Source organism: Telmatherina bonti (assembly GCF_933228915.1).
Source record: "Telmatherina bonti genome assembly, chromosome: 2".
NCBI lineage: Eukaryota > Metazoa > Chordata > Actinopteri > Atheriniformes > Telmatherinidae > Telmatherina > Telmatherina bonti.
Genome location: NC_136620.1, coordinates 27445916 through 27470857, shown reverse-complemented (window position 1 = coordinate 27470857; position 24942 = coordinate 27445916). Strand labels below are relative to the sequence as shown.

Sequence of the window (24942 nt, the reverse complement as noted above, 5' to 3'; positions counted from 1 at the left end):
ATGTAGCTTTATGGTCATGATTATTTTCTTATAAAGAGATAAATTAGGACATTTATTTTTTATTTAGTCATTTTTATAATGTGTATGGAGTTTAAAAATTGTACTTATACTGTAAATAGTTTGGATTACTCAAGGACTTTGTTGGAAAGGCCATATTACTCCTGCAGAAAACAGTATGCATGTGATTATGAAAATAACTGACCAGGGTTTCATTCTCCAATCTGACATGATAATCTACTACAGTAAGTATTAAAAGACTATAAAAATGTTGTTCAAAGGCACTAAACTCTGTGTATTATGGTGATGCTGAAGGCCAAAGACACACATACCATTCAAAGACGTACAGATTAAGTGATCATTACCTTTACCAGAACATGCAAGAATGTATTGATATACACATTACAGGACAATTGTAATGATGCAACACACTTAAAATACAATTTCACTGCTGAACTCATGTTTGTTTTTTATCTTTATTAAGGTATTGCTGACAAAAAAAAATGCATAAAACTTAGACAAAATAAATACATTTGGCTGTATTAAAGAAATTTTACACAAGGAATTTAATATTTATCCACCCTAATATTTTTCACATTTACTTGGAACTCAGAAAGTTCAACCATTCAGGCTGTTCAGAAATACAGCAGAGATTTCAGCATGTTTACCAGAATAATCTAAAATGTTATACACATAAATCCTGATGATACAATATGATATAAATGCAAGCTCAATGCAAAGTTTTCTTCATATTTAATTTCAAATTGAATCAAACAAAGACACACCAGTCATCCATGATCAATGTATAGATACATATATAGTATGGATCCCATACAAATTTCTATTTTTTTGTTTACAGCTACTGCACACCAACAATAATCTTTACAAGTTCAAACATATGTAAATTTAAAACATAAAACACTTACAGGCTCATGTAGATAATTTTAAAATGCGTGAAATCAAACACACAATGTGTCTACAATGTGTTGAGTAAAATTATCTTCAAGTATAAACTGTGAACTCCCTAAGGGGAATCTGGGTCACCTCATATATGCTCCTGTAACATAAAGAAAATGGTCACAGTCAGTTTGCTGCTTGTTGTAATTACTTCATTTTAATGTTTGCAAAAAACAAATAAATGCAGCACTCAGGATGTTCAGGGTGATTTGTACATGATGTGATGACCACAACAGTAACATCATTAATTCCATTTAAATATGTCTTGCTGTAATAATACTGACTCAGTCACACTTGGTAAGAATACTGACTTTATTATTTATAGCAGTACAAATGTATTTATTTATTTATTTATACATTTTATGTTTGAACGAATGATTAATTTAATTAGATGTTGCAAAATGTTAATGATTATGATGCCAAGAAGAAATCAACTTACTGCTGCCTTAGATGTCAGTGGTGAAATCATTGGTCCATCAAGAAAAACGGAATTCAAGTAGCCTTCCCCATAAGAAGTATTCTCATCCTCACAGCTGTCAACACCAACAATGAAAGCTGCTTTTATCTTCTCTGGCATCAAGAAGTTTAAAATCACCAAAAGACTTCCAATGATGGCGCACAGCAAACCTGGAAATCACCTTAGTTAGTAAAAATCATAGCCCTCTATGTTACAGTTTCAGGGACAACAAAAAGCAGTTTACCTGTTGCCAAAGCCAGCCAGAATGAATGGCTGTATTCTGTTACAAAAGAGTCAGTTCCTATGGAGAAAACACACTGAGGCACAATCATGATGGTGGAGAAGGAGGCCATGGAGAAGAAAATGAAGGCAGCAGTCGCCATCATCATGTACCCAGCATACAAGATGACTGGCATGGAGAAGAGGATGTTGGCGAGCATCCAGCAACAAAATGATGTCCTGCAGAACAAGTAAAGCTGTTAAAGTTTCTGCCTTTACAATAAACAACTGCAGGAACACACAACACAATTTGATAGAATCAAAAGAAAGGTTGTTAATAATCACCACAGGGTTGCAGAGGCGTATCGTCCAGAGTATCTGTACTGAAAAATGAGACCACATGGGTTTCTCTGGGTGAATTTTTCAGCTATGTATAGGATAGGGTTGGGTAAACCCTTCTCTAGAGCTTCCTCATACTCGTCTTCAATTGTGCCATGCCAGCTGAACATCTCATTGTAGTTTATGGTCTCATTGAACTGCACGATGGGATTCCCTGAGAGAAAAAAAGGTGTTTTAGGGTTTTATATGGTAAATGCACTTCAAATGAACTTGGAAAACACAAAAATCTCTGGAATATTAAGAGAGGTTTTGTGTGGAAATTGTAACCAAGCATACTAATTACTCATTGTTTAAAGGTGTCAACATAATAGAGACATAAGCTGAAGCAGTGACTTACCTCTTAATGTCACATTAATGCCATACAGCCCAACATGTAGGCCAACCTCAGCATTAATCACCGCATTGCTGAAAGACTTGTAGGTGGCATTTGTGGTAATTCTGGCCTCAGCCCAGTTGTTAGTGAAGTTGAGAACTGCACAAAAAGTATATAAAGACAGATAATGGTGATGAGAAGAGGAAAGTCTGTGAGCTATTCCACAGCTGTGGTACAAATACAAAACTCACCTACTATCACTACACCTATGAACAAACTGGTAATTATCCTGAACATCCAAAAGAGCCGCTGAGAAGAAGGAAAGGAGCAGAAACAAGTTATTGCAGGTCATTTCAATCTAAATCAAATCAAAACAGTGCAATATAATGTTTTCATTAGTTTACTATCTCAATAATCCTTCTAAAAAGCATAATGGAGAGGAAAAATGTAAAGGTTGTTTGTATTGAGTCATAGGTTATCTGATAGGATGTACTCACTGTCTTCCCTCGTATTCCTGGCAGAATAAGAAGAAGACTGACTGCTAACACAAGGAAGACCAGAATAATGGCGAGCAAGCGGCCACTAAAGATGAAGGAAGTCCTTTGTTGAGGGTAGAATGGGTAAATGTCATTGTAGAAAGTCATCTTAGCTTCTGATCTAAGGATACAGCTGAGACCAGGCACTGTAACAGAGAAGGCAGTGTTACTGGCTGGCTTCTCAGTTTCCTACAGATGCAGATAGCAGCTTTTGCTGCTTACAGTTGATAAGGGATAGTAGTACTACCATGTAACATGGCACATGATTAAAGATGAGCGTGTGTAACTTATGTAATATTGACTAACACTGTGTGTCTTTACTGTTAAGAGAGAAGTGTATCTGTAAAAATGCATAAGTGCATTCTGCTCATGACATCTATGTGACTCCCTCAGACACTACATGAACACACTAGACGTGTTAGTTTCAGATTTTATCATACTGTTTAAACACTAAATGCAAAGTTATAGAAATGCCAAAGAAGCTTTGTGAAAAATGTAAAACACAAATTATATCACTTACCTTAAAGTTACAGGACAAGGGCTGAGGAAAAGGAGTGTGAAGTGTGACTGTTGTGGAACATACACTTTTATAACCTGCAGTCTATGTCACAGAGGAGGGGGAGGAGGATGCATCTGCCGAAATGCTGTGGAAAAGAGGTGTGATCCACACATGATGGTCATTCCCATTTGGGAAATAGGTCACACACACTTTGCGATGAGCTGAGTAACACATGTTGGCTTTAGTATTGCAGCATTTGTCAGCTACACCTGTACTCGAACCTGCAATACATCTGCTTCATATTTCTGCCTCTGGAGTGGGTGAGACTCAATTTTCTTCTTAAAATCAAATACGTTGAGAAAAACCTTCAGTCAACCACAGAAAATGCCTTACCTGTAGAGATCATTTCTTTTTTTTTTAATATATGAGTAACTAGTTAAGTATATTACATAAAATAAGATTAAAAGGGAAAAAAACAGCCAATGTTACCTGTCCTGTCTTCACTTTGTTTGAAGTCCTTCACTCTCCTTGGCGGAGGACTGAGCTGTGGAGCATCTCTCGCATCAATGGATTTACGTAGACGGCTTTGGAGTGCGCTTGCAGTGTTTGGCTTGGTGCTCATTATGAGTGAGTGTTAGTAAACTGCAGCTATATTTTCACTACCAGTGTCATTTGAAATGTTGAGAAAAAAAGGTTTTAATTTCACCCTGTACTGAGCAGACTCGCGGTGTGAAATAACGTGGGAAGTTCCTCGCTTCGACGGCTGGTACAACAGTCTGGGTTATCCCAAACGCGGAGCTGTCGGTAGGTCGCAAAGTTGGAGAGAAAAAGTACTCAACAGCAGCAGCACACCTGCTCACCACGCTCGTCATGCTCGCTCTGCGCAGGTTCACGTCTCGTGCGCCTCGTGCCCGCGCGCTACTGGGACGGAGTCTACCAACCTGTTCAGGAGCCGCTGCAACCAAACCCCCGCAGTCTGAGTCGGCTACTGACTGAAGGGCCCTCCGGTTTCCCCTCCAAACGCAACCAGACCGTGCTGTCTCTGTTCTTTGGTAATTATAACGCACGTTGTCGCGCTAAACTGTACCTTTTAAATGAATTTACATTGAAAGTATAGATGTAACTTCACTAAAACCTTTCATGACTTGGCCAAGACTCACATATTTTCCACATATATTCATGAAATTAAAGTGCTACACAGGTGTATTCTCTTTTTAGGTAATTATATGACATAAAATAGCTTATTTGATGGTTAAACAGCTGGTTTAAGTTGCTTTTGATGATAAATAAATGTGTCAATTGGCCATTTTATGTCCTAACATACATTAGGTTAAAGTTTATTGTAATTTTAGTCAAAGAAAACAACACTTTATAATATGTATAATAATGCTCAATTTGAAATAACAGTTTTTGGTTTTGTTGTATTAAAAAAAAAAATCATAATAACACTGCAGGAAGGTCAGAAGATTGATACTTTAGGATCTCTTCCCAAAGATTTGTTTTCTCTCCCCTCTGTACTCCTGCCTTACATTTATTTTACTGACATCTTCAGGTTATCATGTTGCTTTTGAAATTTTTGACTCAAGAGAGAGTGGTTGTCCACCTGAGTTCATGAACATCCAAGTCCCAAAAGGTGACCCTGTTTTTGATCCAACCAACACTGGAAAGGTTCTGCTGCCCTTCCAGCGAGGATTATGGGACAAAGAGTCTGGACAGAGTCCTGGCAACCCTCGCACACAGGTGCTGATTAGAGATTTTTGTCAATTTATGATCAGTCTTGCATTTGTAAGTCAACCTTCAGAACGAACTGAGCAATTTTTCTTTTCCTAGAGGTTAAGTATTTTGAGAGAAACTGTGCATTTCATGCAGGTCAATTCAGTGACGGCATGGATAGATGGAAGCTCTATTTACGGCCCCTCTGCTTCTTGGTCTGACTCCCTGAGAAGTTTCTCTGGAGGACTTTTGACTTCAGGATCAGAAAAGAACATGCCAAATCAGGGAGGAGTTCGCAATTCCATGTGGAGTGCGGCCAATCCCTCTACTGGAGAACATGGACCGCAAAATCTTTATGGTGAGATCTTTCACACTTTAAACTGTCTGATAGGCATCAAAGGAGATTTAGGATCGCAAAGACCAAAAAGAAAAAAAAAGAAAAAAACACCCTCAATAAACATTTTTTTAAAAATGATTAAAGGGTTACTTCACTAAAAACTTAATCTCTCCTCAGACAAAACTCAAATCAATTAAACTGACAATTCATTTTTTAATCCTAATGTAATTACAGCTCAATTTATTATTGATATTTTTTTCAAAGTGGGTGTGCCTTTCAACTTGATGTTGTCAGAACTGTAGTCTTACATTGCATGTAGCAACATCCCCTAAATCAATACTGTAAGCTGCTGGAAGCAATCAAGAAAAAAATTGTTTGGAAATGTTCTTTCACACTGGGATTGCAGCCCTGCAACCGGAGGCTGAGTCAAGAGGGACCCTGCTTGACTCGGGATGTGACTCTTTAATTATTGTGTAAATGGCATTTAAAACTTACCGCAGTAAATCCCTCTTTCTATGGATGACACGATAACATGCATGTGTCACTAAACCTATGTTTTGTTGTTTGTGTTGTGAAAAGTGCATGGTTATTATCTGGGGGATTGAGGATCTTCTCTCATTGTTCCTGCTCTGCTGTCAATGTTTTGGAAACAAACAAATTATCTTTCAATTAGTGGTTAAGATGTTTATGAATGGATCAAATGCACTCTGACATGACACTAATAATTAACAAGATATTTAAGAGGCAGATTTATAAGGCAAATTTCTAATAAGAAAAAAAAAGACTCAGATATTTGACCTCCTTTTGTGTATTATGATTTTGCCATAGTAACATTAATTCACCTGATGAAATAGCAAAACATCCTTGTTTGTGCCATCCTCTGCATCTAGAATTGGGAAATGCTTGGGCCAATGAGAACATGTTCACGGCAGCAGAGGGGATTATCTGGTTTCGCTACCACAATTGTGTCGCCTCCAGGCTGCGTGAGGAACACCCAGAGTGGTCAGACGAGGAGCTGTTTCAGACTGCCAGAAAGACAGTTGTGGCTACATTCCAGGTAGAAGAAAAAGTCCCGGTGTAATCCTCTCGTTGCACAGATGCTGATTTAATTTGCACTCTGGAAAGACAGAGGTTGCATCAACGACAGGTGGTCATTAAGGACTAATGCGTCATCTCTTACATCTTACAGTCCTGTATCCTGCACGTACTATCTTGAACAACACTGCACTTAAAAACACTGATTTTTTTTATTAAGTCACTGGTCACCAAATTCTAAAAGTAAAGACTTCTGGTTTTAGTTAAAGCACATTTCATGAAAATTACTCATTTTGCTTTTTGCTCTATGAAATGAATCCAAAACAAAAGAAAAGAGTGAAGGAAAAACACAATATTAACATTTTTGGTGCCATTTAAAAAGAAAATAGAATTGCACTCACTTCTGCCCTTCCTGCTTTTACACAGAATATTGCTGTCTATGAATGGCTCCCTGCATACCTCGGAGACAAGAAGCTTCCTCCTTATCCAGGTAAGAATCAGTCAGAGAGTATGTGCGTACAAGTGGAGGGAAACAAGTAATGCACCAGTGACCACAAGCCATGGTGAGGTGAGTTGTCGGAGGTGGTGTTTGACAAATATGTGCTTTGTCAGCAAAGCATTGCACCAAGCCTCCTTCTCCTGCTGAATAAGCACCGTGGTTGAAGAAAGTTAAAGAACAGTGGTCTGATGATCCCGTGACCTGAACCACTTTTCACTGCTGTATTTCTGCTGCTGCTTCACTTTGACTATTTGATTAATGTAGGGGATCAACATGTATATTAATGCCTCCAACTCTAACTTAACTGTGATTTTACTTTTTATTGTATTGTGGTTTTCCTGCACACAGGCTACCAGAAGTTTGTCGATCCAGGGATTTCTCCTGAGTTTCAGGCTGCCATTCGATTTGGTATCACTATGGCCCCACCTGGTGTTTATATGAGGTGGTGTTTCTGTTTTTCTCTGTAAAATTTAGAAGTGTGTGCCTATTGTGATGGCCTGCTTTGAATGTTGTTAGACACAACCCAGAAGGCAGCATGTGGAATGTGTAAAAAAAAAAAAAAAAAAAAAAAAAAAAAAAAAAAAAAAAAAAAAAAAAAAAAAAAAAAAAATATATATATATATATATATATATATATATATATATATATATATATATATATATATATATGTATTATGTTTCCCTATATTTTTCTTACAGAAATAAAACCTGCCATTTTCGAAAGATTATCAACATGGATGGCAGCACATCGCCTGCAATGCGCCTGTGCAACAGCTTTTGGAAGCGGCAGGTATATTATACAAAAATCTATTAATCAATGTCAACTGCAATGCAAGATATGTGCATCTCGGTGTAGTCAATAACTATCTTCAAAAGTATTTGTTTGCTTCTATTTATTTTTGACCCACACACTAAGAAAAGTACAGGAAGATGGCAAAAGAGAAAACTTCCTGAATGAGTACCTGATTTACACAGAGAAAGAGAGAGACAAGGAGAGCTTCAAGACATAAAGATGTGAATTGTGATATTTAAAGTGACATCATAAATACCAGAAATTGGGGAGACAAAATGTAATTAGGTCTGAGTATATTTGCGATCTGACACTGGTTTTGTTGTTTTAGCTGTTTACAAACTTGTTCCATTTATACAATAAACAGCTGTAATGTCTAACCTCGTCCTCCAGTATTGATGTAAAATCCTCCAAACCAAATCTGCTCTTAAAACCCAAAGTGATAAATAGCTATAAGTTAGATATAATTGTTTAAACAGCTAAAATAACAAAAATCTGTACCTGTTTAATTGTATTCAGATAAGTACGTACCAAATGTAGCTGCATCCACTACATGAGCTTGTTGTCTTTGACATGTAATAGATAGGGTTTGTCTTCCCCAGAAAGACAACGGGAAGACAGGCCAGGATGTGGATGACCTCCTCATGGGCATGGCTTCTCAGATTGCAGAGAGAGAAGAAAATGTTGTAGTGGAGGACTTAAGAGGTTTGTTGTCTGTCCTGATTGCTACTTGTATCTTTTTATGTATTACTAACTGACATTTAATTAATGCTCACCACTTTGTGATTTACAATTTAATAGACTACATGTACGGACCATTAAGATTCACCCGAACAGATCTGGTGGCCATGACCATTCAGAGAGGAAGAGACTTTGGTCTACAAAGTTACTCTGAGTTGAGAAAAGTTCTGGATCTGCCTCCCGTAGAGACGTTTGAAGAAATTAATCCTGAACTCAACAGCACCGACCCAAAGGTTAAAACTGCAGTCCTCCAAACAGACAACATCTTTATATAAACACTGGCCCATCCTTTCAGAAAAAGCTTAATCCTATGCATTCAACTCTGCTTTGTGCTCTGCTACAGCTGCTCCACACTGTTGCAGAGATGTACAGCCGAGATATCTCAAAACTGGAGCTCTTCCCTGGAGGACTACTGGAGTCTCTTGATGGTCCGGGTCCAGTTTTCTCTGCCATAATCCTGGACCAGTTTGAGCGCATCAGAAATGGGGACCGCTTCTGGTTTGAAAACAAGCAGAATGGGTAATCTGAAGGACTTTTTATATTTACTAGAAATATTTTTAATACAGCTCTATATTCAGTCATCTGTCTTCTCTGTGTTGTTTATGTGTTTCTAGTCTATTTACAGATCAGGAGATTCAGACAATTCGCAACGTCACATATCATGATGTCCTTGTTGCAGTCACAAGTGCAGAGGCCACTGATATACAAGACAATGTCTTCTTCTGGAAAGATGGTAAAAAAAGCAACAAATCTGTTTTCCTTTTCTTTTTTTTCCCCCTTAATACAAAATCTGTCTCTTTTGTCCACAGGTGACCCCTGTCCTCAGCCGACACAGCTGCTGGAATCAATGCTGCAACCCTGCACTAATGCTACAAAACTTAATTACTTTGATGGAAGCAAAGCTGGCTTTGGGATATTTATTATCGTTCTGTTTCTCTTCCCTGTTGGTCAGTATCTTTCTCTTATTTTGTACAACAGCAACACTAATATACCCCATCAGCACTTTGATTGTGAATTATTTTACTTTTATAGTGAGTTTTCTCGTGGCCTGTATGGTGGCGTATTTTCGGAGGCACAGGTACAGGAAGTTCCAGAGAAGAAGAGGAAAAGCTGGTGACAGAACAGAGGAGCCAGCTGTGGGAATCGCTGGTATGAAATCTGTGGGATTAAAGAGAAAATCCTGCTTAGAATTTATTTGCAATGTTCAGTGTTGATAAAAACATTCAGGATTTAATGTTAACTCATTGTCAGCGGCTAACAAGCATCAGATAACAGGCAGTATCTCTAGTACCTCTGGTCTTGACCTTAAAAATGAAATAGGCTCAAGACAACCAGAGTGAGACACTAAACTGTCACGTAAAGTTGGGAGGTGACCACAAGCAGATTTAGGATAAAACAAAGAGATTAAAAATGTGTAAAAATAGATACTAAAGACATGAAGAGTGAGTGAAAACAGATGATTGAGAATTATGTGGAGAAATTACATAACTAAATCTTTTCATTGGTTAAATGTTTACAGCTATGCTAGCTAAAAGCCTCCAGTGAAAGCTGATATTAAGCTTATAATCAGGAGAAACACTGAAGCCAATTACAGTGGCAACAATCACTAATCAAACAAAGGAGCCTATATTTTGAAAATATGCATCTCGATATCAAATTTGATCTGCTTTTATCTCTATTAGTTTGTATTTGTACTCATCGTTCTTCAAAACCTTGTCATGTTCCTCTTTTAATTCTGCCTTTTCACTCCAGCATATGAGTGGCAGGGCAGTAAAAAACAGCCTCATCTGGTCAGTGTGGTGGTCAAGGAAAGGAGGCTGCAGGTGTTTGACAGATCTGGGTCCCCTCAGCGCTGCCTCAGTCTGGAAAATCAGGAATACTTAGATGTCCTTCTCTCCAGCGACTGTCACTGTAAAGCTCTGCTGCTCAAAGTACCAAAAGAATACGACTTGGTGAGGATAAAGCTGGAAATGTGCATGCAGGCAAATTTGTTTTCTCATTAAAATTGTGCGCAGTTTACGCTCATATAAACTTAACTTAGTACAATAGAAGTTTTTTGTTGTTTTTACTTTTTTGCAATTATGCCCAAGCATGCCTGGATATCGCTCTAATTTCCATCACTATATTTATCTGCCTCCAGTTCTGTTTATCTTTATACATTGGTCCTTGTTTGCACATGCAGGTACTGTTTTTTGTTGAGGAGAGCAAACGTACAGAATTCGTCAAGCATCTGCACGAGGAGGTGACGGGCATCAGGCAGCAAATTAAAGTGACAGAGATGAGAGAGAAGGAACTGCTGAAGGAGGCTATTACCAAAGAGCAGAGGGCTCAGATTGTGGAAACTTTTATTAGACATGCTTTCTCTAAGGTACAGTCAGCTTCTGAACATTTACCTGATCCTCTTGTCTTCCCACTAAGCCACAAAATAGCGTCATTTGTTGTTTGAGGTCAAGTTTGGTCCAGCCGCAAACCGGTTCAACTAATTGGTGGTTGGTCTTTACCGTAACCTCATCTATGACAATGCTCTTGGCTGACGTTGGAGATATTACACTATGGTGACAAATAATACACTTTCCCTCTCTGTCTCTCTGGAACGCAGGTCTTGGAAATAGAGAAGTGTGACGCTGGAGACATGAGTGGTGTTTCCCGCAAAAGAGCCCGTGAAGTTCTCCAATGTGAGCTGACAGCATCGGAGTTTGCTGACGCACTTGGCCTCAAGCCTGACTCTTTATTTGTGGACTCCATGTTCACGCTAGCCGATGAAGATGGAAATGGTTACCTGTCCTTTCAAGAGTTTCTGGATGTTATCGTTATCTTCATGAAAGGTAAAACCAGTCACTTAGAAATCTTCTTCTGTTTTTTGCAGCTTGGGTGTACTGTCCTTTAGGTACAATACATACAAACACAAAAGCATTGGAGGACGTTTTAAGTGCATTATGACAGGCTTGAGCAAGAACAAAGGTGGTGTATTCTTGTTTTGTGAGAATTTGTGCAGACTTTCAGCAGGTTCTCCAAATTTATAACAAAATGCAAAATGTTCTGAACTAATATTCAGACCATTGAGGAAAATGTGCCTTTTTTTTTTTCATTTGATTTTAACTTTGAACTCTAAAGCTGACACCACCACCTGTTGAAAATGAATCCACAGTACTAATAATTAAGACAGTCCACTGAATCAATGAATAGATTTTTTTAAAAATAAACAACTTTGTAGGATTTATTTATTAATGCTCTTCACATTTAAGCAACTAAACATAATAAGTAGACCTTGTACACAGTGATTCTCCCAGATATCTGATACTAATGTAAATGTGTATGTGGCATGAATGTACATGGCTGCAGGGTCTCCTGAGGAAAAATCCCAGCTGATGTTTTCCATGAATGACATTGGTGGAACTGGTTACTTGTCAAAAGAAGAATTTGCCAGGATGCTCAGGTTTCAGTGATACATCTTTTTTTTTCTTTTTTTTCCATGACTGAACAGTTTTCTCTGTATGATTGATGGCTCGTCTTCACCCTTTTGATGATTTGCAGGTCTTTCATTGAAATCTCCAATGGTGCTCTGTCGAAGAAACAGGCAGAGAATGGCATCAACGCCATGATGCAGGCCGCAGGCTTCGATAAGAAGGAGAAAATTTCATGGCAGGACTTTCACTTCCTCTTGAGGGACCATGAAAAGGAGCTGCAATTTGCTCAACTTAACGTCAAAGGTTCAGAAGAGTTTGGAGTGAGAAGATAGTTTTCGTATATTGACTTCTCCAACCTTGTCTCATGCATTTGTGTCTGCTGCGGTGCACAGGGATGGAGAAGCAGGGCAGGAAACGACTGAGTCGAGACCAGAGAGTGTCCTTCATTTGTCCAGCAAACAGGTCAGAAAACAGCACAGACAGGCTGTGATAACTTGTATAGTAAGCAAACATTGAGAAGGTCTAGCTAATTACTGCTGATTTAGAAACTACAGATTACAGATTTTGGTTACAGATTTTCTTAATTTCTTTTCCTGCAGAAACAAGGGAGATGGGCTGGAGTTACGAAGACGAAAAAAGTATGCTTGTTTTTTATTTCAGTTATGACATAAGTATTACAAAAAAAATATTTAATCCTGAACTTGTGGATTGAAGCTCCTCCTGTACATGTATTTTGAATACTTTTTAGCATAGAAAATACTGGCTAAAGAGAAAAGCATGTGTGCTACTCTGTCTGTTTGAAGCTGTTATTAAATGTGTCACATTCTTCTTTCTCACATGTTCATAATCTGATTATACGTTAAATATAATATTAAATTATATCCACAAAATAAAATCTAAATTTATTTATTTTCAGTTTAAGTTTAGAAACTCCAAACGTCTATGTGAAGCCCAAGCGTGAGCAGTATATCAGGAATCCAGTGCAGCAGAAAATCCAGCATTTCAAACGGTTCATTGAGAATTATCGTCGTCACATTGTGTGTTTCATCATTGTGTACGGCATCACAGCTGGAGTGATGATGGAGAGATGTTACTGTGAGTGGAAAAGACTGCATCTTGTTGATTGATTGCTTTTCTACCTGTTTTTGATCTGACCTGATTAAAATATTGTGTTCAGACTACGGTCTACAGGCTGAAGCTACTGGTGTGCCTGAAACATCAGCGGTGGGCATCATCGTTGCTCGCAGCACGGCTGCTGGCATCTCCTTTCTGTTTCCGTACATGCTTCTCACTGTGTGCCGTAACCTCATCACACTGTGTCGAGATACCTTCCTCAACCTATACATTCCCTTTGACGCTGCCATAGACTTCCATCGTTTCCTGGCCATGACCGCCATTGTCCTCACAGGTTGGTGTGGAATTGCATCAAATGTTAATAACTTCTTAGGTTCAACTATGACAATAACACATGTGCATTTTGTAACTCAAATGTAGAAACCACAAATCACATATTCTATGAATATAATTTTTCTCGAGAATTTTGGAACACAAAGTTGGGTGACAAAAAAATACCTGTGAAACCTCAGTCTCATGTAGAAGTTTTATATGGAATTGTTCTGGATAATAATATTGACTTGATGGTAAATGCAGTTTTCATATTGGCAAAACATTATATACTCAAATCTAGATTCTTAAAGTCTCCACCCATCTTTAAAGGTTTTTATAATTACACAATAAATCTTTAAAATAAATGACCACAAAAGGTGCAGCTGAGCTACTTTAGCATATACAGCATTATAAACTAATTGACCCCGACCCTTAAACCCATGAATCAATTTATCTTTTTTTTTTTTTATCTATTAACCTTATTTATTCATATTTTTTCTGTTTTTTTTCTCAAGTTTATATAGATTAAATCCTACTTTTTGTATTTATTTATCTTGCTTATTTTCTATTCATTGTTCCTTCACTTGATATTGTTTATTATGAGCTGTTCTACTCAGTAAAGAACTTTGAAATGATTCTGAAATGTAAATTGTGCCTTATTGTTTGTACATTGAAAATTTAAATAAAATATTAAATAGATAAAATAAAAAAAATGCCCCCAACTGGCTGAATAAGGATAAGTAAAGATAAATTATAAAAATCAAGTCTGCAAATAAAATTGACAAGAACAATGAATAAATAAATAATAAAATAACTTCTAATCTAGGCTAGGCTCCATACGCTCCTCAGTCTAGTTTTTTATCCTGGTTACAGCCGTGAAAAAAAACAGGTCCATGTTTTCCTGAACTCAGCCATTTTCCCTATAAGGGGACATTTAATCTTTTTCTAATTTTAAATAGGACAAGACAGCCTTCAGCCATCTGGCATGACAAAGGGGTTTAAATTCTCTCCAGTTAAACAGGATAAGACAGTGAGCTAGAAGTCAAGTGCAGTTGATTGCATAGAGAATATTTTTTGTTCATGCAGCAATCTGTGCTTTTACTCTAAACATGTTAAAGGCTTTATGTCCTTATGGTCATTAATGTGATGCTCGTGGTTGTCTGTGTTTTCTGTGCAGTTACTCATAGTTTGGGCCATGTGGTCAACATCTACATATTTTCTCTCAGCAACATCAGCATCTTGTCATGTCTGTTCCCCAAAGTCTTTAACAACAACGGGTAACATTTCAGGTTTCACCATAAACATAGATATTACAAAGTGATTTCCAATTATTTATTATTAACTGTTTGTTTTCCCTTTAAGGTCTGAGCTTCCTCCCAAGTGGTACTGGTGGTTCTTTCAGACTGTTCCAGGTATGTCATGAGATTATTTTAAATGTACATATAATGCATAAAGTTACTCTCATATAATGATCTAATTATTTTTGGTATTTTTCTCCTCTATATTTCCTAGGGTTAACTGGTGTCTTGCTTCTTTTTACGTTTGCATTCATGTATGTGTTTGCCTCTCATTATTTCCGTCGCATCAGTTTTCGTGGATTTTGGATCACTCATTACCTTTACATTGTTGTGTACATTCTGGTAAGTGTTTCCTCAATTTTGTACCCTGACTGTAAGGTGTGTTGGAGGGAATGTGATACAAGTTTTATTTATTCAACAGACAGTTGTTCATGGCAGCTACGCTCTGCTCCAAGAGCCTCGTTTCCACATCTACTTAATTCCCCCTGCCCTGCTCTTCCTGCTGGACAAACTAATCAGCCTGAGCAGGAAGAAGGTGGAGATCCCTGTTGTCAGAGCAGAACTCCTACCTTCAGGTGACACAAGATGAAACTCATATTTTCTTGTCTGATATAATTCTTATATATTTCTGAATTTGAGTGTATCCCTTTACAATTTGATGTTTTAAGTGCTCTTATTGGAATCATGTCCATCACCATGCAAATGCTTTCCAAACTTGAGGTGTGACACATCTGGAATTCAAGCGACCCCAGGGCTTTGTGTACCGTTCAGGCCAATGGGTTCGCATTGCATGCCTGATGTTGGGCACAGATGAGTACCATCCATTCACACTGACTTCAGCACCCCATGAAGAAACCCTGAGTCTCCACATCCGAGCTGTAGGTCCTTGGACCAGCCAGCTTCGAGAGCTTTACGCTGAAGAAAATGTCCTGGAGCTTGGCGCCTATCCAAAGGCAGGTTTTTGTTTTTAATCATGCACCTGAGTGGTTTTCTCAGCTATATTTTTTCATACTTTGTGACACTAATGTTAATATTTCATTGGATTTGAAGCTGTACTTGGATGGCCCGTTTGGTGAAGGCCATCAGGAGTGGACTGACTTTGAGGTGTCTGTTCTGGTGGGGGGAGGAATCGGAGTCACACCATTTGCCTCTATCCTTAAAGACCTGGTGTTCAAGTCTTCCATCAAATCCAAGATTCTGTGTAAAAAAGTGTGTCATAAAATCAAACTATACTCATTTGATGTTTTCTTGACCTTGTTTTGCTAATGTTAAAATCTTGTGTGAAGGTGTATTTCATCTGGGTGACACGGACACAACGTCAGTTTGAGTGGGTGTCTGACATCATCAGGGAGGTGGAGGAAATGGACACCCAGGAGCTGGTCTCAGTTCACACTTACATCACCCAGGTGGCCGAAAAGTTTGACCTTCGTACCACCATGCTGGTGAGATCTGCTGTTACAGTTTCCAAGTATCACATGAAGTAAAGTGGACGTAAATACAGTTAAATATTTCTCACATAATTTTTTATCATTATTGATATTATTATTATTATCATACAGTATTGATATATTGATATTTGATGTCTAAACATTAGCTTATTGTTTTTTTTATATCCAAAGATTAAGTCTGTCAGTGACCATCTGTAAAGCTCACCCATTTTCTAATCACATTTTTTCATCTACATAACTCGTTTCATCGTGCACTTATTTTAACTTAATATGCACAAATTATTAACTGGGCTTCAGAGGTGCTTCTGGCTACCTTTTTGCAAAGTGTGTTGAGGTGTTTTCAGTTCTTTTAGTTCCTACTGGAATAACTTTTACATAACTGTTTCAAACAATTTTTTACTATCTTAATTTAACACAAAAATTGTATTTAATGATAATTATATGAGGCAGTTTGAAGTAAGTCTAAAGCCTTTGTATACACCTAGCAGTTTGCAAAGTGTGTACAAGATGCAGTATGCAAGGACTTACGAGAAAGCAGGCCATAATTTTCTGATAATACAATTAATTGCACATATTAGATGTTAAGTAGCTGAGCTGTAGTATTGATAACTGATCAATTTCAGTATGTTTATTCTTCATCGGCTGTAGTATACTTTAAATGTGTTCATTGTTGTTGTTAAATCAGTCTTAATAGATATATTAAATAACTGATATGATAATTTACACTGCTTCAGTGTATTTAAAACACAAATACTACATTTTTATTTACCATAAACTATGTTGAATTCAAACATTTATTGACTGCATAGTGACTAATACCCATTGTTTTAATCTATGATGATACAAATCTCCAATGTATTTTGTGTATTTTCTTTGTAATATATATGTGCAGTATGTGTGTGAGCGCCACTTTCAGAAGGTGTGGAATCGCAGTCTCTTCACTGGCCTGCGGTCTGTCACTCACTTTGGCCGCCCACCCTTCGTGTCCTTTTTCAGCTCACTGCAGGAAGTTCACCCTGAGGTCAGTCCTCATCCATGTCTATTAACCTGTTATCTCAGTGTGCCACACTGGACAACACGGATTGATTATTTTAACTTGTAATTGTTCTTTTCTGTAGGTTGGAAAAATTGGTGTATTCAGCTGTGGACCACCTGGTCTCACCAAGAATGTGGAGAAAGCTTGCCAGCAGATGAACAAGAGGGATCAAGCGCATTTCATACATCACTATGAGAACTTCTAAAAGGTTCTGAGCTTTAAACTGCATGGTTAAATCACTGAAAAGACAAACAAATTTACTGGGTTTGTTTATCAACACACATTCATAGAGCTAGATTGGTAGGTTTTGATTTTGAGTTGATTTTATCTATTACGGTGAATGTTAATTTAGTATTACGGTGAATGTTAATTTTATATGCTTGTTAATTTCTTTGCACACTTGTTCTCAAGTCCTAAAAAACATTACGACTTTAATTGAAATCAAGACTGGAAATATATATATCAGGCAATGCCTCAAAAATTATTTGTTGATTTCTTTGATTGTCTATCATGTAAGTAATGTATTTCTTCTACTTGAAGTTGTCTTTTTATTTAAAAATATGCATATATATTTGAGATCACTGAGAATCCCTGGTTTAATTTTACACATGTTTGTTTGAAACATTTGGAAAAAATGGACATTTTTATTTAATTATTATATGTCATTGTCTAAAAATCAAAATAACAATATGTTGTTTCATCACTGGAGGAAATTATGCTGGGAACTTTGGGTGTTTTGTGCAACCACTGTTTTTATGGTTCATTCTGATGCTTCCCATTTTTGGACTTGAATTACAATGGAATTAATTCATACTCCTAATTAGGATTTTATTGAGTTTTGAACTGATTTAGTACAATGCCAAAGAGGCCTACCCACTTTCACAGTTATTTCATTAATATATTGTGGTCAGTTGTATCAAATGTAGTACTAAGGTCAAGTAAAACTAAAACTGACATTTTTCTATTGTCTGTATGTAAACATATGTCATTTAAAACTTTGGTCATAACAGTCTCTGTGCTGTGGTGTAGTCTAAAACCTGACTGGAAGATATTATAGCAGTTGTTTTGTTTAAAAAGTCATTTAGCCAATAAACAGCTTTTTCACTGATCTTACTTAAAAATGAAAGATTTGAAATGGCCTGTAGTTCATTTGTTTCTTGTTTAAATTGTCCCTTTTTAGCAGACGTTGGTAAAGTAAAACTCTAATCAAATGGCACCCTCTTCTGGTAATGAACACACTGTCCTTGTGTCTTTTGAACAGCAGATGAATAAAATGTGATTCAAGGTCATGTAAGTTTGTGCTGCATTATCCTTTATTTTTATATATATATTTTTTCTTTTTTTTTTTTTTCTTTTTTTTTTTTAGTTCAATACATTAAGCTCCCCTTTAAATGCCCTTGTTTCTTTTCATTATATGTTAATGTGTCTCCTCAGTGCAGGCATGGTATCTAAATGTAAAGGGTCAGTGCGCATGATGAAATGTTTTGATCTTGATTAATCAGGTGTCACATTCACAGTAATAAGCAGGAAGGTGAGTTGGAGTGCTGACCAGAGGGCTAATGAATGCTGCCACATTCTTGCTCAGGAGGCAGCTTAGCAGTGTGTCTCATTCACTTTATACTAATTTTCCACAATCAGTGGAGGACTTGATTCTCACAAGCCTTGTTTTATAACTCCCTGATCAGTTTTGGGGTAGTCAGCATTACCCAAAATAAATGTGGAGTCTTTTGACACGGTTGCTCTGAATTAAACTCCAAAAAGAAGCTGATAGGGGAGAAAAATGTTATAAGACACATTCATTTCTATGGAAATTAACTGACTTCTTCAGTAAATGTTTAATCTTCTAACAAGACAGACAAGACAAAGCTAAACATGTTGAGGATGTCTGAGCAGTGGCGAACAGTGTGCATCAGTGTACTTAAGCGGTTGTTAATCTACTTAGAGTCACTAAGTACCTAGCTAGAAATCAGCTACTGTCCAGATAGTCTGTTCCTGCCCCAGATAAACAACTCAGACAACAACAAAGAGAGGCTCAGAGAAATATGTGTCATAGTGTCTTTGCTGGCATGAAATATGCACCTCCCCTCCTTCGGGAACTGTGTTGACAGAACTGTGGAAGAAGTTTTGGTAGGTGTCTTTCATTTGAAGATGTTTGGCAGCGGCACCAAGAAGTGGTTTGTGAGGAAGCAAAAGAGGCAGCAGCAGAGATCTGGCAGGAGGCCATGCACCAGGAAGAAGAAGAGGTGGGCAGCTAAGATCCTCAAAGAGCACAGACAAAAGATCCTGAATGAGCTGGATGTCAATGCAGTGCTTCCCTACCTGGTGTACCATAACGTTTTCACCTTGGTGGAGTATAAGGAAATACTGGGTCAGGAGACCAACAGGAGACGGGCAGAGGTGTTCTTGGATCACCTTTCCTTGAAGGGGCCTTCTGCTTTCTGCTCATTCTGCGCTGTTTTGGAGGAGGTGTGTCCTCACCTGCTCACCTGCTTCCTATTGGATGGAGAAGGTAAACTGTTAATTAGCCACTAATTACATTACTGACCATTGGGAGCTGTGTGACCTTTTGCTGTACTCTCTTTTTAAGTTTTCTCTTTCTTTTTTAGCATTATAAAGAAAAAACAGTAAATTGATCTGTAACAGTTTTGTACTGAAATATTTGATGTTTACATCTATATTGAGCTGCATTTAATTCAGAAAGGAAACTATGAAAAATAAGACAATAAAAAGAGAGGGAACCTACTTTGCAGTAAGCCAGAGCTGCAGACTAATAGCCAGCAAAAATAGCCTCTTAAATCTGGGTGGCTGAGGGGATTACTGAGCTGCCAGTATTCTAACTAGCCTCTGACAACATATGGCCTCATCGTGGCTGTGGTTTGCACAATTTCAGATCAATATACTTTACTCGCATTTACATAAAACTGAGCGCTCTCAAGAATTGCATTTACAGCTGAGTGTGTGCCTTCTTTATGTTTGGCTAATAACCCGCAGTTAAGAACTTGTGGATCCTCCTGAAACTCACCCAAAAGAGGAAGAGGTGTAAATTAACAGAGCCATAAAATGTGGCTAAATTATTCATCTGTTCCCACAGATGGTGTCCCAGGACGGGGCAGAAAAGTGGGCCTCACTGCACCACCAAACAGTCCTGGAGAGCAACCTCTGTGCTCCCCTCCCATGTACAACGACCCCATGTTTGACTCCAGGTGAGAGCTGCTTGATGAAATACCTCTCATATGAAAGCTTACTGTTAAGTTTACTGAATGCACAACTTCTATGATGTGATTCTTATTTATAAAGTCTAGCTCTACATTTTCATTCATGCAATACATACAATATATTAATTGTCCTGTCAATCAAATTAAACTCAAAAGCTGAGCATTCACTTTTGATAGACTGGCTCAACAAATAACATAAACATCTGTAAACATATTTGAAATACAGTGTTAATATAGTTGCACTGTGCTAATTTTCAGTTTGATGCCAATCATACATTTAATAAAAAGACTTGACAAAATCAAAAGGTTAACGGGCAGCAAATCAGTGACGTGACTGAGTACAACAAAAAGCATCTGAGACAAGCTGAACCTTTCACAAGATGAGACTACATTAAAAACTGACACAACTACACACTACTAACATCACTATATCAGTGCAGGAACATTTGTGAAAACTGTTGTCAGTCATTGCATCCATAAATACAACTTTAACTCTGTCATGCAGAAACAAAAACACATCAGACCCGGAATTGCTGGTCAATACATTCTAGGCTTGTGTTGTTTAAGATGGACTAAGATGAAGTTTAATATTTTATTTGATGCACAGGTGTCAAACACCGGTATCCATCAGGTTTTTGTTGTCTCCATGCTCCAAAACCCCTGACTGAAATGAATAAACAGGGTGACAAGAAGCTGTTGGATCCATTTGATTTTAATCAGGTGTGTTTGAGCAGGGAAACAACAAAAAAAATTGCCAAATACCGACCCTCAAGGACTGAAGTTTGACAACTCTGAAATAGATGAAAGTTTGCATTTTATTTTGAAAATCCTGAGAGTTCTGTCCTAAAATGAAACATCAGCTAGTTTAGTTTAAAAAAAACTAACATGCAAAAGAAATAATTGCTGAAGTCTGTGAAATTAACACAATTATTTTCAGGTTGTAGTGTTGTCAGGAATGTTAGGTGTTCCCTGTCAAACTCGACCTTTTTGGGAAAGTCTTGCTTATTTTAGCACGACAGTGCCAACTAACTGCTACTCAGACCTGTCAGTCACTAACACTTGTGGAGCCATAAACAAAAGATAAAGGAAAACATTTTCATGTTCAAACAACAGCAGTAACTTTTTCCAAAAAGAGTGGCACATCTCATTTTTCAAGCTGAGAAAAACAGACCAAAATCCTCACATTTTCTGAGCTTTTTCCCTTCATATCTCAGCGTTCTATGCAGAGCTTATTAATGATACTTTTATCCTCCTTACCAAGTTCAAAATGAACACGTACTTTATAAAAAAAAATTAAAAAATTCAAATCCAGTTGCTCCAGTGTGTGCTACTGGGCTTTTTTAGATTGTTTGAGGTGTATTAAAATAAGTGCTGCAGCTTTGCCGCCAACAGACCATCTGATATGACAGATTTTTGGTCTAGTCTGTTAAATTGTGCTGCCAACTTTGGCAGTGTTATTATATGATGTGTGGGGAAAATGTTAAAGAATAATGTATGCTGTGGGTCTTTGAAAAGGTCTCTGAGCTGCTATAAATGAAACAGTATAAAGGGGGAACATAGTGACATTTGCTGAGTTAATCTTCTGAAGATGGACGGGAGCAGTGTGTGAGGCTACTGTCACTATGTGTCAGGCCTTTTTTTCCTGAATGCGTCATGACTGAGTGATGATGCCTGTCTGGGTGTATGTGAACCTCTGGAGACTACCCTTAGCCAAGCTAAGACAGTGGCCATGTAGAGGCGGGGCATCTGATAGTGTGTATATGTATGTCTGCATGTGTATGAGAGGTAGACTAGGGTAGAGTGACTGGGGGGAGGTTTGCTTAGATGTGATGCCTGAAGTGACGGGACAGACAAGCTGATATGCTCTCTAGACCGTTAAGAAGGCCTTTTTAATGTATGACAGCTAAGTCAGCATAGACAGCCATCCCAGTGGTCTGGCCCTGGTTAGTGACACACACATACACACATAAACAGACAGGCTGACAGAGATAAACCAACACACACAACAAAGGGTAGCAGCACACGCTGCCAGAATGTTCACAGAGCCTCCACAGGAGATGCTGCACGCTAACAAGGCAATGTAAGTCCTCCTAGAATTTGATTTCATCATTATATATTTTAACAGTGGATGCTACTGTGTAGCAGTAGATAAAGCTGTGACTTGGACTGTGACATCTTTTTATACCTGTCTGAAAGTTAAGGGGAAGATTTGTGTGCTGTGTGTCTGACAATCTTCACTGCATGTATAAATAGAAAAGAAAAAATGGCATAATCTTTTGTTTATTCGCTCTTAGAAAAATTAGGACAGATGCTGCCTCAAGTAATGGATGCTTGGCTTCAAATATTGTGTGCCAGCAAAAGCATTTGCATGACAGAGTGAAGTACGTCAGTTTGTTTTTAGTGTTGAGGTTGCAGCGTGGAAAATACATCTTCCTCTTGTCTGAATTCCATCTTAGTTCAGTATCACTTTATTGTACTCACAGTGGAAGAGGAAGCAAATTACCAGCTGCATGTGGTTTAAAGAGGTGCTGTGTTTATTAGTTTGGCTTTTTGTGTCCATCTCTGGTCAGTATCTTGCTGACTGGGAGTATACGTGCAGCATTTAATCACATCCTCTGGCTTCTGGCTTCTGGCCTGCTACTTGCCAGATTGCTAACATGGAACTGGTGCTTCCTTTGCAGCTAAGTGAGAAAAAAGAAGCCTTGTAAGTAAACTTATCAGTATGAACATGCAGAGGATTTCTGAGCACACATCAAAGTGCAATAAATTCATGATTTTGCAGAAACATTGGTAACTGTTTGGAATATAAATCATATTCACTTGCAGAAGATCACCAGGTTATGATTAGATCGAAAGCCTTGCATGCACATGAGAAGCTCCTGTGATGATGTAAGTTACCATCCCTTCATCCATAAGTGAAGAAAATGAGATGCTGGCAGGTTGAAGAGGAGGTGGAGGAGGAGGAGGAGAGATTAGCTTGGAGCTGTGAGGTTGTGCTTCTCTGTGCTGATGACTCACCTCACAGCACATAGAGAGAAAGAACTGCGACAGCACTGAGGTGTGACTGTGTGTGTGTGTGTGTGTGTGCGCGCGTGTTTCATTACTCTTGGTCTTCTTGGTGCAGTGCATTCATGTGAAGAGGACTTTCTCTGTGAACTCCTCTTTGTTCGGCGCAAAAGCAATAAATCACAGTGGTAAAGCGGCAGTGGTTCTTGGGGCTTTCGTCCAGGTTTGTCTCCACTGGGAGCAGCCTCTGAGTCCTACAAACCAGCTTTGATTTTTGCTGTACAGGATAAAGTGGACAAGCAAGTCTGAGGACACGAAAAAGAAGGGCAGCCCCGTCTGTCCTATTTACGTTCTAAAATAAAATACTTTAGTGTGTTATTAGTGCACACGTGTGCCTGTGCGTGTCTGAGTGAGTGTGCTGCTGTCAGTGAGTGTGTGCAGTGTACAATAAAAGATGTCAGCAGTGGGTTCTCATGTGACAAGGGTAATGATGGGGCAGGCTGCTCTGAGCCATTACTGTGGAGATGCAGTGGGGGGGGGCAATGTGAAATCAAAGTGCTGCAGTGGAGTGTGCATGGATATGCAGTGGTCTTCAGACTGCAGCACAGCTACTGACCCACTGCTGTGTCAGTGCTTCCCCACTGACACACTACCACTGGTTCCCATGCTCATTCCCCATGATGTGTATGTACACATAAAAGCCAGAGACAGAAAGGAGGAGATGGACAGCAAAGTTTGGGTAATGTGTGTCCTTAGCAGTTTCCCCATCCACTAATGGCTGCTGTGTCTTACATGTCTGATAATGATGATGGCTACTTATTAATCAGGAGCGTTATCTCAGCAGCATCCTAGCTAATGGGAGGTGACACGGTGCTTTGCTGCCTAGATTTGTTGGAGCATAGCTCTGCTCTGATGATTCTGTTAGCAGTGTATTAGTTAACTGTTGACAGGATTTAAGATGCCACTAACAGGAAGCAGTGATGAAACTGCCAGCGTGCAGCCAGGACTCAAAATAGAGGTTTTATGTGTGAAAAATTGGGTTATTCGTCAAGCCAAACCTACAGCAAGGCTCTATAATTCCAGTTTAAAGTATATAGTTTAACTCTTCCAAAAAAAAATCAAATTCCAACAGATTTGCTAAGAAGCAATAATTATTTCCACCTCCATGAACATCTGAACTGAAGTCTGTACCAAAACATAAATAGTTACTCAGACTACTGAGCATTATTGTTGTATAATTGCTTCCAAATGACATAATTTCCTTTCCAGCTGTGTGATTTTGTTCTTTTAAAATGAAGTGACATTTTGATTTAAAATGTGTCTACTTGGTTTACTTGATGACAGGAAAACCAGTCATGCTTTCTGGGGTTATCAAGATTTTCTGCTCTTTCAGAATTAGACACCTGCATCCAGCTGAGGCTGAAATGATCAAGTGACTTTCAAAAACTTAAAACACTTAAAACAAATGTATGTTTCCAGTCTGACTGGGATATATACCTATAATGGATGATAATGGGTGAAATTTACTTTTTCTAGTCATCACTGCTCATCTCATTGCTTCAACTTGAGTATTTTACTTTTTGGGTCTTTCCATAGTGGTTCTTGTTGTGTCCAGCACCTTAAAGGTGGTACGGGGGGGCTAGTCTGCATCCCA

At 38.2% G+C, this 24942-nt stretch overlaps 2 protein-coding genes across 2 annotated transcripts; one reads left to right on the top strand and one right to left on the bottom strand.

The window, feature by feature from the left end:
• Positions 1-1384: 1384 nt before the first annotated feature.
• duox2 (dual oxidase 2) lies at positions 1385-2995 on the bottom strand (the record flags this gene model as incomplete). The annotated part of the gene is made up of 6 exons (XM_079257234.1): positions 2840-2995; positions 2594-2651; positions 2367-2501; positions 1976-2183; positions 1656-1870; positions 1385-1581 (listed from the first exon to the last, which is right to left on the bottom strand). The coding sequence occupies exons 1-6, from the start codon at positions 2984-2986 to the stop codon at positions 1385-1387; spliced, it is 960 nt and encodes a 319-aa protein (XP_079113360.1). The 5' UTR covers positions 2987-2995.
• Positions 2996-3943: 948 nt separating this feature from the next.
• duox (dual oxidase) lies at positions 3944-17272 on the top strand (the record flags this gene model as incomplete). The annotated part of the gene is made up of 33 exons (XM_079254154.1): positions 3944-4010; positions 4098-4181; positions 4265-4429; positions 4930-5117; positions 5247-5448; positions 6318-6484; positions 6889-6952; positions 7310-7403; positions 7661-7751; positions 8354-8456; positions 8553-8725; positions 8836-9011; positions 9107-9225; positions 9302-9439; positions 9525-9641; positions 10245-10444; positions 10675-10860; positions 11092-11317; positions 11835-11928; positions 12027-12202; positions 12292-12361; positions 12499-12537; positions 12816-12994; positions 13077-13307; positions 14463-14562; positions 14648-14697; positions 14798-14925; positions 15005-15158; positions 15304-15536; positions 15634-15792; positions 15870-16025; positions 16924-17052; positions 17150-17272. The coding sequence occupies 33 exons, from the start codon at positions 3944-3946 to the stop codon at positions 17270-17272; spliced, it is 4581 nt and encodes a 1526-aa protein (XP_079110280.1).
• Between the last annotated feature and the right edge of the window lie 7670 nt (positions 17273-24942).